General features: G+C 48.9%; 1 protein-coding gene across 1 annotated transcript in view; it reads left to right on the forward strand.

The window, feature by feature from the left end:
- Window positions 1-13191, forward strand: part of LOC107117662 (guanine nucleotide exchange factor DBS-like) — a gene marked incomplete at both ends in the record, with an annotated part of 237080 nt that overhangs the window by 81771 nt on the left and 142118 nt on the right. Inside the window, one exon of the mRNA XM_015419819.1 lies at window positions 12191-12294. Coding sequence (XP_015275305.1) covers window positions 12191-12294 — 104 coding nt within the window. The remainder of the gene's footprint in view (window positions 1-12190; window positions 12295-13191) is intronic.

A 13191-nucleotide genomic window follows, 5' to 3' on the forward strand; every position in this document is an offset into this window, starting at 1 on the left:
GGGCTGAGAGAACTCTGACACAAACTGCTCTTTTTCAAGGACAGCTGTGCCAGAGCTTGTGACTGACCCAAGGTCACATCAGCAGGTGCAAGTGGAGGAGTGGGGAATCAAACCCGGTTCTCCCAGATTAGAGTCCGCGCACTTAACCACTACACCAAACTACACTCCAGGGCCTCTGGCAGAGGTCATTCTCATGACCTACTGCCAGATCTTTTAACTGGAGATACCGGGGGGTTGAACCTGGGACCTTCTGCATGCCAAGCAGATGCTCTACGACTGAGCCACGGCCCCTCCCAGGTCAGCCCCGGTAGTGGTCGGATGGGAGATCAGCAAGGAAGTTCTGGGTTGCTATTCAGAGGCAGATAGTGTCAAACCACCTCTGTTTGCCTCTTTCCTACAGGGTTGCCATGAGTTTACTGTGACTTGATGATACTTTCCACCATAGAACACAGTAAGACACACAGTATAACATATTGTCTCTAAAAATTACACTGATTTAAAATCGATAAATAACATTAAGATGGCGAATATTAATCCTTGGGTCTGGTCAGATGTGTACTAGATAGATCTGCTCAATGATGGTTAAGCCAACAATTCAGATAGACAATTTTAGGCGATTTGAGCAGATTTAAGCAGGTCCTGTTCATCCCTCGCTTCAAAAACCCTACAGGGTTCCGACTTGACGGCACTTTCTGCCACACTGTCTTTCACTGCAAGAAGAGAAACTCCTTACATGCCAATAAAGGTAATTGGATTGGAAAAAGAAGAGAAACTCTTCAGTGAATGCATGTCTCGGGAACCTGGTGTCGATCCACCTGTTTTAGAAACGCTCCTTAGACACACAGGGCTATTCAAGTCCCCCCGGGGGGCGGGGAAACCCCCGCCCCAGAGGCCCGTTCCCCGCCGCCGCCGGATTGGGCCCCGGGGGGAACTCCTCCCCGACGTGTGCATCACCTGGAAGTGACACGACCACGCCGGGCACGCTGGGGGCTGGGCCACGGTCATCCGAGGGAAAACTCTATGGTTTTCCCTCGGGTGCATGCAGCGCGCCCGCGCTTCGCGCGCACCCGCACTCACCAGACGCTGGCCGGGAGCCCCCCACTCCCGGCGAAGATCGACTTGGCAACCCTACTTAGAGGGCTTGTGTTTAGCCTGGGCCGAAGAACCCAGCCCTGCCCTCCTTTGCGTCTCTCTCTCTCAAGACAATTAAAGCTGTATCATTTGAGACATTACTTTACCCAATTCAGCTAAAAATTAACTGTAGGGATCGCTGTTCAGGCGAGAAGCCACAGAAGCAGATGCTTGCTGGAAGCAAACGCAGATGGAGCACGGGCAGATGGGAGCTGCCAGTGTGCAGTTACAGACCGCAGTGGTTAGTGTCTGAATGATAGAATCACAGAGTTGGAAGGGACCTCCAGGGTCATCTAGTCTGGAAAGGGGGAGTCTTACCTAAACCCCGTCCTGGTGGAACCAGCTGTCAGAGGGTGCGCAGGCCCTGTGGGACTTACCCAAGTTCTGCAGGGCCTGAAAACAGAGCTCTTCTGATTAGCTTTTCATGAGTCAGGTCTGTTTATGTGAGCTGCAAGAATGTGTTTAAGCATCTTCTCCTCCAGATCCAGTCTAATCCCTTCCCCGTGGCTGCTTTAATGTATCCCTCCTGCCCCATCTGATATCTCCTTTTTGCTTCAGTAATCCATAGCTCATGCACACACTGTCTCACAGTTCATTTAGTGCTCAATCAACACTCCGCTCTTTCCACACACTTGGCGATCCAGTATACCACGGGTTCCCAGTGTGGTTCCCCTGAGCGTAGGGTTGTCAGGTCCTTCCTGGCAACCGGTGGGGGATGAGGGGGACCTGCCAGGAGAAAGAGGAAGGCCCAGGCCACGCCATCGGTGTTGCAGAGGAAGTGACATCACCACTCTCTGACGCTGTGCTGTGACGCTCTGGCATTTGGACAAAAACTCTGTGGTAAAAACGGCTTCTTACCATAGAGTTTTTGCCCAAGTACCAGAGCGTCCCCTGTATGTTGCTGGCATGTTGATGTCATTTCCTGTGCGATGCTGGCAATGTGGCCTGGGCCTTCCTTCTTCTCCTGGTAAGTCCCGCACCAGCCAGCTGATTGACGGCTGGGGGGCAGGGCCTGGTGGTGGTGGGGGACCCCTGTTTTCACCGGGAGGTCTGGTAACCCTACATGGGTGCTGTGGCGCCCGCCGACACCTACCCTGGTGCCCACCAAGTGTTTTTAGAAAGTTGATGGGTTTTTCTCCCTCCAGCAAGGCTTCTGATAGACTGCGCAGATTTTTGGCCTCATCTGTCACCCAAACACAAGGGTCTTCACTGTGTGACTGAAGGTAGCTAGTTCCACCTTCTGTGGCATCTGTTTTGTGGCTGCGACCTCCACACCATACCAGAATTCCAAAAGGTGCCCACAGGCTCAAAAAGGTTGGGGACTCCTTCAGTATACCACGTGTCCCTAGGAAATTGTCACATTAATGTTATTTTGAAGGGAGACACAGCCTAGATATCTGATCCAATCCTTTAGGTAATAAACTGGTCCAATCCCCCTCGGATTCCCTCACAGCATTCTGCACTCAGTGATGTATGTTTTTTAAAAAATCACCTCATGAATAATAATAATGAATAATATAACTCTCCATAGTGCCATTTCATCTGAAAGAAATTAAACCTCGGAGGGTTACCCAAGGAATGTAAGAGCGCACTGATATTTTGTTTGAATTTCTGACCTGGGTTTGGATTTGGAACCGAGCTCCAGGTCCCTGGCACAGTCAGGGTTACAGGGTTTCAGTCAATCGGCACAGGTACAGATGGGCGTGGAGGAAGAAGTGTAAAACCCAAAGGGGGTTGAACGTTCTCACGCACCCATGTGTGAGAGCCACAACAGCTACACTACAAAAAAAAAATTGTGTTGTCTGGATGTGACCTGCAAACCAGTTCTCAACAGGTAGCCATTTCTGCAGGGCCTCAGCTCAAAAAGCCCTGACACCCATTCGAATGAATCCCACTCTTTGATTGGGAGCAACCTCGTGCTGGAAATAGCAGCTTACTTCCCGGTTAATATCTTCTCTGGAAGCTGGCTAGGCAGGGACCGGGGGAAATGGTCAGAACGGTTTTGGGGAATAGAAAAGCCCAGCAAGCTTCTGTGGTTTTCGATTGAAAATTCTGTTATTATTCACAAAAAAATACAGAATAGGGTCTCTTTCTCTATGAAGAAATCATTTGCATTGGAAAATAAATGAGCTCATTCAATTTTTATACTTGGAACCAGGGGTCATTTCCTGCAGGTGACCTCGTGCTAGAGATAGCAACTTCCTTCCCGGTTAATATCTTCTCCAGAAGCTGGCTAGGCAGGGGTCGGTGGAAATGTTCGGAACGGTTTCAGGGAATGGAAAAGCCCAGCAAGCTTCTGTGATTTTTGATTGAAAATTCTGTTATTATTCACAGAAAAATACAGAATGGGGTCTGTTTCTCTATGAAGAAATCCTTTGCGTTGGAAAATAAATGAGCTCATTCCATTTTTATACTTGGAACACCAGTTCGGTGTGGTGGTTAAGTGTGCAGACTCTAATCTGGGAGAACCGGGTTTGATTCCCCACTCCTCCACTTGCACCTGCTGGGTGACCTTGGGCAAGCCATAGTTCTGTCAGAGCTGTTCTTGAAAAGAGCAGCTTCTGTCAGAGCCCTCTCAGCCCCACCTACCTCTGTTGTGGGGAGGGGAAGGGAAAGGAGTTTGTAAGCTGCTCTGAGACTCCAAGTGAAGGGCGGGGTATAAATCTGATCTCTTCTTCTTCTTCTCTTCCCTCTGTAATAGTACTGTACCAACTTGGTAGTGTTATTACAAGGAAGGGAATCCCCCCCCCCAAAAAAAAACCCTTTAGTTTTTTTAGTTTAGCCATTTATTCCTCGTAGTCTCTTCATTTTCTTTTTTCAAAGAGGGATCTCTTATTCATTTCTCTTTGTAGAGAAATCAGCGCTCCCCTTTTGTAATTCCAGCCCCGGCAGTTGTTTTGTTACACACCACAGAGGTTTGGGAAGATGTCGCCTGACTCTGAGCATGTGCAGAGTGAAATTCTGGAATTTTACAGGACCTTCCTTCCTCTCCTTTCCTATCTTCGAATTTTTCTTTGATTGAAACGGAATTGATTTGAAACGGACCTCAAATTCCTAAAAAAATTGAAAAAGGAAATCTATTTGTGGATTGGGGGGAGAAACTGGGTAAATAGGAACTGAAGAGAAGTTATCTTAACATCGCTACTCCTTCATGCCATTCAGCCAACATTCCTAAGGTTGAGCTGTTAGATCTTGGCAGCCAACCTTGGTACTGTTCTGTGCAGTGCTCCAAAGTGACCTAGGAGAAAAATAAAGGTAAAGGTAAAGGTTTCCCTTGCTCGAAAGCCAGTGGAATCTGACTCTAGGGGGCGGTGCTCATCTCTGTTTCCAAGCCGAAGAGCCAGCAATGTTCGAAGACATCTCCATGGTCATGTGGCTGGGATGACTAGATGCCGAGGCGCACGGAACGCTGTTACCTTCCCACCAAAGCGGTACCCAGGGCCGGCTTGCCTGCTAGGCGAACTAGGCCTTCGCCTAGAGCACGAGCCGTCCATTAGGGCACGGGAGGAAAGGCAGGGGCGGCCGCCGGCATGCCTGGCCAGCGAGGGAGGCAGTGGTGCTGCGCAGCCCGCAGAAGCGCCCTCCATTGAGCCAGGCGCCGCGGCCTGCGGCGACACCAGCAGCAGCAACTGGGAGGAGCGCCAGGGCTGGGAGGAGCTCTGATGGTTGCAGGAGGAGGACGCGCGGTGGCGGCGTGGGCAGGGCGTGGTGCTGTAGCTGGCCGACGGAGGAGTAAGTGAGTCCAAAGTGACCTAGGAGAAAAGTAAAGGTAAAGGTTTCCCTTGCTCGAAAGCCAGACGAATCTGACTCTAGAGGGCGGCGCTCATCTCCATTTCCAAGCCGAAGCGCCAGCAATGTCCACAGATGTCTCCATGGTCATGTGGCCGGCATGACTAGACGCTGAGGCGCACGGAACGCTGTTACCTCCCCACCAAAGCGGTACCTATTTATCTACTTGCAATTTCTTGCTTTCGAACTGCTAGGTTGGCAGGAGCTGGGACCAGAGACGGGAGATCACTCCGTCATGCGGCACCCGGGTCTCGAACTGCCGAACTACCAACCTTCCGGTCTGCAGCTCAGCGTCTTAACCAAAGTAGGGATCCGCATTTCCATGGCTTCCTCCTCTTCAGAAGAGGGGGAAGCCAATTTTGTCATCTTCCTGTAAGGCAGAGAATCACCCCCAGCCTGTTGCTAGACTCTAGTTGTGTGTTTCTGGATGGGCCTAGTTAGTCCTTGGATGGGAGACCACCAAGGAAGTCCAGGGTTGCTACGCAGAGGCAGGCAAGGGCGAAACCACCTCTTAAAATCTCTTGCCTTGAAAAACCGACAGGGCCACCTCAAGTTGGCTGTGACTTGAAAGCGCTTTCTAGCATCATATAAGACACTGTGCTTCTTTCTTTCCCAAGGACTCATGCACCTATAGAAGTACAGATATTTGGGTCCTGGTTTGAGAAGTGCTGATCTAGATAATAATGGGTGAAAAGCACAAACTCTGCACCGTGGCCCTCATCCAACACACACACACACACCGCTACTGTTCTTTTTTAAACAAACAACTGGGGACAAAAGTCCATTTAGTCTACTTTGTCTTTTAACCTAAGGACCATTTTATTGGGAACATTTGGCTGTACAACCTCAGAAGAATATACAGTTGACCAGAGAGAAGTCCTACTGGATATGTGATTGCACTGGAGGCTTCATTTGTATTTTTGTATTTCTTTTCTTTGCCCAGTGGTTAAACTTTGGGACAATTGGTTTCTGGTCTTTATTCCATATTTTGTATATGTATGATTGTATGTATTTTTGCATATCAGCCAACATGTTCTGTCTGTATTAGACCTCTGAGGAAGGCCTGTAAAGGCCGAAATGCGTTAGGTCTACCTTATTAGCCCTTGTATGTTTTTATATTTGTATATGAGGTATGAATGGGCCCTTGTTTGTTATTTTAATTTAGGTTGAATAAATACATGTATATTTTTGTATTTTTTATCATTAGATTTTTAGAGTTGGCCCTCTTCTATTCTTGACTAACCTTTTTAGGTTACGAATTCTAGGTTTAGGTTCAGTTTTTTCCCCTTTTTTCTTCTTTGTCCTTGCTGATTTCACCTGACCTTTCCCCTTGATGTTAAATAAAATCTTTGTTATTTTTGAATTTTAAAAGCACATTGAATGCCATTTTCAAGGGCTTTAGTTAAATGGCGATCCTATGCCTTCCCTCAGTTTCCCAGACTGAGCAAATAGAAGAAGAAGAAGAGACTGAATTTATACCCCCGCCCTTCACTACCCAAAGGTGTCTCAGAGCGGCTTACAAACTCCTTTCCCTCCCCCTTCCCCACAACAGACACCCTGTGAGGTAGGTGGGGCTGAGAGAGCTCTTGACAGAAACTGCTCTTTTTCAAGAACAGCTCTTATCAGAACTAGGGCTTGCCCAAGGTCATCCAGCCAGGTGCAAGTGGAGGAGTGGGGAATCAAACCCGGTTCTTCCAGATTAGAGTCCGCACACCTAACCACTACACCAAACTGGCCAAAACATATCTTACTGATAGGGTGGGACAGCCAGAGTTTCTTCAGGGGAGCTGCTTACCAGAGCTGCTAAGTCAGTGAAGGGACAGAAAGAAAATTTTGCCACTGAACTGCAGGCTGGAAGGTCGGTAGTTCGGCAGTTCGAGACCCGAGTGCCGCATGACAGAGTGAGCTCCTGTCTCTGGTTCCAGCTTCTGCCAACCTAGCAGTTCGAAAGCAAAAAATTGCAAGTAGATAAATAGGTACTGCTTTGGTGGGAAGGTAACAGCGTTCCGTGCACCTTGGCGTTTAGTCATGCCAGACCCATGACCACGGAAACGTCTTCAGACAGCACTGGCTCTTTGGCTTTGAAACGGAGATGAGCACCGCAACCCTAGAGTCAGATTCGACTGGCTTTCAAGCAAGGGAAACCTTTACCTTTAGGGAAGTGGACGGGGTGCGTCTTTAAACTTCCACTAATGCAAGAGGGTTGTATCAGGGTAAGGGTGCAAAGACTGTTATATTGTTCTATCATTGTAACAGTATAAGGTTCTACATTGCCAAACCAAATCCAATTTCTCAAATAAGCCCTGGAGAAGGAAGACAGACAGGAAGTCATACTTCTCCTGTTTTTACTTCGACACCCCCCCTCCCCAACTGCTTGCGTCCAATACAAACTTTACAAAAAGCTGAATTAGCTAAACTGGAGGTTAGCATGAAATGTCTAGAGACCTGCCTCAAATTGCTGAAAAGAATGAGGTTCTTTTCCCCCCCCACTCTCAAACGCGTGGCTGGCTCAGATCATGACCTTGAACTGTTCCTCAGAGTCTTCAGAATTCAGGAAATGAGAGAAATTCGGGGAGGTGAGGAGAAAAGCACACCGATGTGTTGATCCTTACCGGCATTATTTTAACCGAACAGACCTCTTTTTCAGTAGAAGTGAAAACTGAGACCATGAGAATTACTCAGACAGATAAGGCCAAGGGTTATCACCTTCAGCTTCTGGTTTCCAGGAGTTTAGATAACGTTTATTATACCCACATTTCTATCCATCTTGCTTCACAAGGCAAATTAGAAGAAGAGATTGGATTTATACCCCACCCTTCACTACCTGAAGGAGTCTCAGAGCAGGTTACAGTCTCCTTTCCCTTCCCCTCCCCACAACAGACACCCTGTGAGGTAGGTGGGGCTGAGAGAGCTCTTTCGAGGACTGCTCCTGAGAAAACAGCTCTGAAAGAACTTGTGACTGTCCCAAGGTCACGCCAGCATCTGCATGTGTAGGAGTGGGGAATCAAACCCAGTTCTCCCAGATTAGAGTCCACGCTCCTAACCACTGCACCAAACTGGCTCTTGACGAAAACACCAAAACAAACCAATTGAAATTACACAGAAACATCATAAAACCAATAGCAGCGAAGGACATTAAACATAACCCGATAAAGCCATTGTCCTTACGCCCTCTGACACAAATTTCAGGTCAAAGGCTTCTGGAAGCTCACTGATCATTCCTGTTCTCCCCAGCAGCTGATACTCTGAGATAGACAGTCTCTGCACATGGATGCTCCATGTTGCTGCCATGGCCAATAGCCAAATTCCTGGACCTGCTCTCCAGGAATTTGGCTAACTTTTTCAGGAGCTAGCTACAATAGGGTTGCTGCCAGGTCCCACCTGGCCATCAGCGGGGGTGGCAGGACATGGATGCCAGCTCCAGGTGGGAAGCTCCTGGAGATTTGGGGGTGGAGCCTGGGGAGGTCAAGGACCTCAGTGGGGTGTCATGCCATAGAGTCCACCCTCCAAAGCATCCATGTTCTCCAGATGAACTGATCTCTGTCGTCTGGAGATGAGCTGTAGCTCCAGAAGATCCCCCAGCACACCTGGAGACTGATATCCCCTAAACTACAGGACAAACTGCACATTACTATTTTCGACATGTTGTGTCTGATTCAAAGGTTAGCCCAAGGAATCAAGTCAGTCCTATACCAGCCGGGATGCCAGAACATAAGCACATAAGAGACGCCAATGTTGGATCAGGCCAAAGGCCTATGCAGTCCAATGCTCTGTCACACAGTGGCCAAAAATACCAGGCACCCTCAGGATATTTATAATTTATTTATTTACTAGCAGTAAAGCCCGTTGTGGAAATAAATACAACGAGATCTAGAAAGAGGCTCTGGGGGAGTGCTCTGGCTTTAGGCAAACAGTGTCATTTTGCTGTGGTGACCTCAGCAGGGTATAATGACAGAGTCCACTGTTTTCTCCAGAGGAACTGATCTCTGCTCCCTGAAGAGTAGTTGTAATTTTGAGTGATCTGTAGCCCTCACCTGGAGATTGGCAACAATTGTTACCCAGGATGAAATGGCTGGTTTGGAGGGTGGAGTCTATGGCATTCTACCTGTCTGAGGTCCCACCCCTCCGCAAACCCCACCCTCTCCAGGCTCCACCCCTCAAATCCCCAGGAATTTGCCAGCCTGGAGTTGGCAACCCCATCTCCTTCCCAGCTAACCATCAACCTACCATTATCTGCCCCTTTGACTTCAGCTGACTCTTGCCCCAGAGCCCCTATCTATACCTTGTGGCTAATAGCCACTGATGGACCTCTGCTCCATATGCTTATCTAATTCCAGGGCTTTTTTTGTAGAAAAAGCCCACCAGGAAATCATTAGCATAATAGGCCACACCCAACAGCAGAAACTCATTAGCATATTAGGCCACAGCCCTGACAGCACAGTTCATTAGCATATTAGGGCACACACCGATGTTATCAGAAGTGTGGCCATCCAGCCACGCCCACCTTTTGCTTCTTATTCTGTTCACCTTGTTTGTGGTCAAAACCCAGGGCCTTTTTTTGTAGCAGGAACTCCTTTGCATGTTAGGCCACAAACCCCTAATGTAGCCAATTCTAATGCGTTTCTGCTGTTGGGTGTGGCCTGTTATGCTAATGAGTTCCTGCTGGGCGTGGCCAACTTGGGAGCCAGCCGGAACTCCGTTCCTGTGCGTTCCTGCCAAAAAATAGCCCTGTCTAATTCCCTCTTGAAGCCGTCCATATGCTTATCTAATTCCCTTTTGAAGCCAGGAACCCCCATCCCAAGCATGTGGGGCCCTGGTATGGATCAGAGTTGTGGCACACAGGGTGGGAAGGGTTTAGCATCCCCTGGTGCCATTCTCCCGACCCAAAATGAGTTCTGCCCCGATCCAAATGATTCTGAGCCGGGAACTCCCAGGTGACACATTTATTGCTGCTGCTGCTGTTGTTAATTCAATTTATACCCCGCCCTATCCCACAAGTGGTCTCAGGGTGGCTTACAGCATATAGCCCACAAAACAATAAAACAGTAAAAGCAATAAAACAGTCAATGGCATCAAGCCCCATGCCTCCTATCAGGTGAATATAGATGGATATAGGTGACTGACTGATACAGGAGGAGTTGTGGCTCAGTGGTTAAGCATCCGCTTGGCATGCAGAAGGTCCCAGGTTCAATCCCTGGCACCTACAGTTAAAAGGATCTGCTGGTACGTGATGTGAAAGACTTTTCTGGAGACCCTGGAAAGCCCCTGCCAGTGTGAGTAGACAACACTGCCCTTGATGGACCAGCGGCCTGATTCAGTATAAGGCCACTTCATGTGCCCAAAAGTCAGGTCAAAGCCGCCAGGCACAACACATTGGAAATTGTAATGTGTGCCTTGGCCCTGACCTCACAGATATCGCATGAGGTTGCTAACATCCAAGTGGACAGGGTTGCCAGCTCTGGGCTGGAAAATACCTGGAGACTTTGGGGGTGGATCCGGCAGAGGGCGGGGTTTGGGGAGGGGAGGGGCCTCAGCATGGTACAATGCCACAGAGTCCACCCTTCAAAGCAGCCATTTTCTCTAGGAATGCTGATCTCTGCCAGCTGAAGATCTGTTGTAAAAGTGGGAGATCCCCAGGCCCCACCTGGAAGCTGGCAACCCTACAAGCGGAGCATGGCGTTCTCCTGGAATGACAACTGATCTCCAGACACCAGAGATTCTCCTAAAGAAAACGGCAGCTTTGGAGGAACGGGGATGGGTGGACATTAAGGCATCGCATTCCCTGCGTTCCCTCCACCTTCAAATCTCCAGGAATTTCCCAACCTGGGGTTGTCAGCCCTATCACAGCAGAGTTCCAGAAACTGATTATGCATCATACGAATCTGTTACGTCATTCTCCAAACCCTCTGCCAATCTGATTCAGCTGGTGGCCTAAGTTCTAGTATATAAAAGGTAAAGGTTCCCTTGCTCGAAAGTCAGTCGAATCCAACTCTAGGGTTGCGGTGCTCATCTCCGTTTCAAAGCCGAAGAGCCAGCGCTGTCCGAAGACGTTTCTGTGGTCATGTGGCCGGCATGACTAAACGCCAAGGCGCACGGAACGCTGTTACCTTCCCACTGAAGTGGTACCTATTGATCTACTTGCAATTTCTTGCTTTCAAACTGCTAGGTTGGCAGGAGCTGGAACTAGAGACGGGAGCTCACGCCGTCATGCGGCACACTCGGGTCTCGAACTGCTGAACTACTGACCTTCCACAGCCTGCAGTTCAGTGTCTTAACCACTTGAGCCACCGCAGCTCCCTCTAGTATATAAACGGAAGGGGAAAGATCTGTACGGTATAGCCATTCATATTTGTATGAGCCTGTATCATGCTTCCCATCCCAACTTTACAGTCATTTTAAAAAATGACTGAAATTGGCTGAACTGATTACCAAATCATTTAAAAAACAACCACCAGGGGCTTCGATCCCATGCATGAGTTTCATGCACCCTGGATTCATTCAACAGTAGAGCGCACTTCCTTTCCCACTGAAACTTCAGTTTGTACAAGGGTCCCGTTGAAAACCATTAATCTCACACGAAGGTAATGTTTGGGGAAGAATGCATCTCGCGTGCATGAAGTCATTCGTGGGGTCCAAGCTGCTGTCCGAACCAGAACTGAACCAGACTCTCATGCATTGTTATTTTTTGCCGTCAAGTCACTGCTGACTTATGGCAATCCAGTAGGGTTTTCAAGGCAAGAGACGTTGAGAGGTGGTTTGCCATTGCCTGCCTGTCACGACCCTGGTATTCCTTGCTGGAATCCCATCCAAATACTAGCCAAGGCTGATCTTGCTTAGCTTCCGAGATCTGACGAGATCAGACTCACCTGGGCTATCCAAGTCAGGGTAAACTCCCATTAACTAGTAGTGAATCAGAATGGAACCCCATTTCTGTAATGGCATCCAGTGTTCCCTCTAAGCTGAGTTAGTGTGAGCTAGCTCACAGTTTTTTAGCCTCCAGCTCACACATTTTTGTCTTAGCTCAGGAAGGAGGGCTCTAGAGCAAACTAATTCATACAGTAGCCAAATCACTTGCTTACAACTTTAATGCCAGTAGCTCACAAAGTAGAATTTTTGCTCGCAAGACTCCACAGCTTAGAGGGAACACCCCGCATAAATCTTTATCACCTTTAAAAGTTACTACATTCTCAGTCCATTTGTGCTTGGACTTTACTTCGTAGTACAGTGTTTGCTGATGTTGTATGTGGGGCTTCTTTTGTGTCCATTTCAGCTACCAACAGGAGATCGGTAGAAATGTCGAGTCCCCCCAAATCTGTCTCCGATGCAGAGTTATCAAAGAAGAAGAATGTCAAGAAGAGTAAAGGTGGAATTAAGGTAAGGAATCTTCGGTGCTGCTCTTCATGTGGGGGACGGCCTTCAGTGGAGAAGGCCCCAAGTTGTCGTCATCGTCATCTGTTGCGCCGTGCACAGTTTCTAGGACTCTTAAAATGGTCTGTGAAGGTTTCCTAATCCACCCCCAAATCCGAGCCTCAAAACAAAATTTTAAGAGCGACTTCATATGGTCACTATATAGGATTAGGAAAAAGGCCCGTACAACGGTCTCTAGAAAGAGGGTCTGGACGGGTGCCCCGGCCTTGGACACTCAGTGTCAATTTGCTGTGGCGACCTCAGCAGGGTATAATGACACTGAGTCCACAACTTTCTCCAGATGAACTGTTCTCTGCTACCTAAAGAACAGTTGTAATTTTGAATGATCTCCGGCCCTCACCTGGAGATTGGCAACGATTGTTTCCCAGAAGGGAATGGTTGGTTTGGAGGGTGGAGTCTATGGCTTTGTACCTGTCCGAGGTCCCACGCCTCCTGAAACCTCACCCTCTCCAGGCTCCATCCCTCACATCTCCAGGAATTTCCCACCTGGAGTTGGCAACCCTATCTCCTTCCCAGCCAATCCTCAACCTACCTTTATTTCCCCCTCACTCTTCAGCTTTCCACCCCACACACATCTGCAGCCTCTCCCGTGCTCTGAAGCCCTGACTGCTACGTCACATTGGCTGTCATACGGGGGCCACCTCAGCAGCATATAGGCTTCCCAAGTCCCCCCGGGGGGCGGAGAAACCCCCGCCCCAGAGGCCCATTCCCTGGCGCCGCCGGATTGGGCCCCGGGGGAAACTCCTCCCTGATGTGTGCGTCACCTGGAAGTGACGCGACCATGCCGGGCACGCTGGGGGCGGGGCCATGGCCATCCAAGGGAAAACTCTATGGTTTTCCCTT

Source organism: Gekko japonicus, unplaced genomic scaffold (genome assembly GCF_001447785.1).
Source record: "Gekko japonicus isolate JY-2015 unplaced genomic scaffold, Gekko_japonicus_V1.1 scaffold2594, whole genome shotgun sequence".
Classification (NCBI taxonomy): Eukaryota; Metazoa; Chordata; class Lepidosauria; order Squamata; family Gekkonidae; genus Gekko; species Gekko japonicus.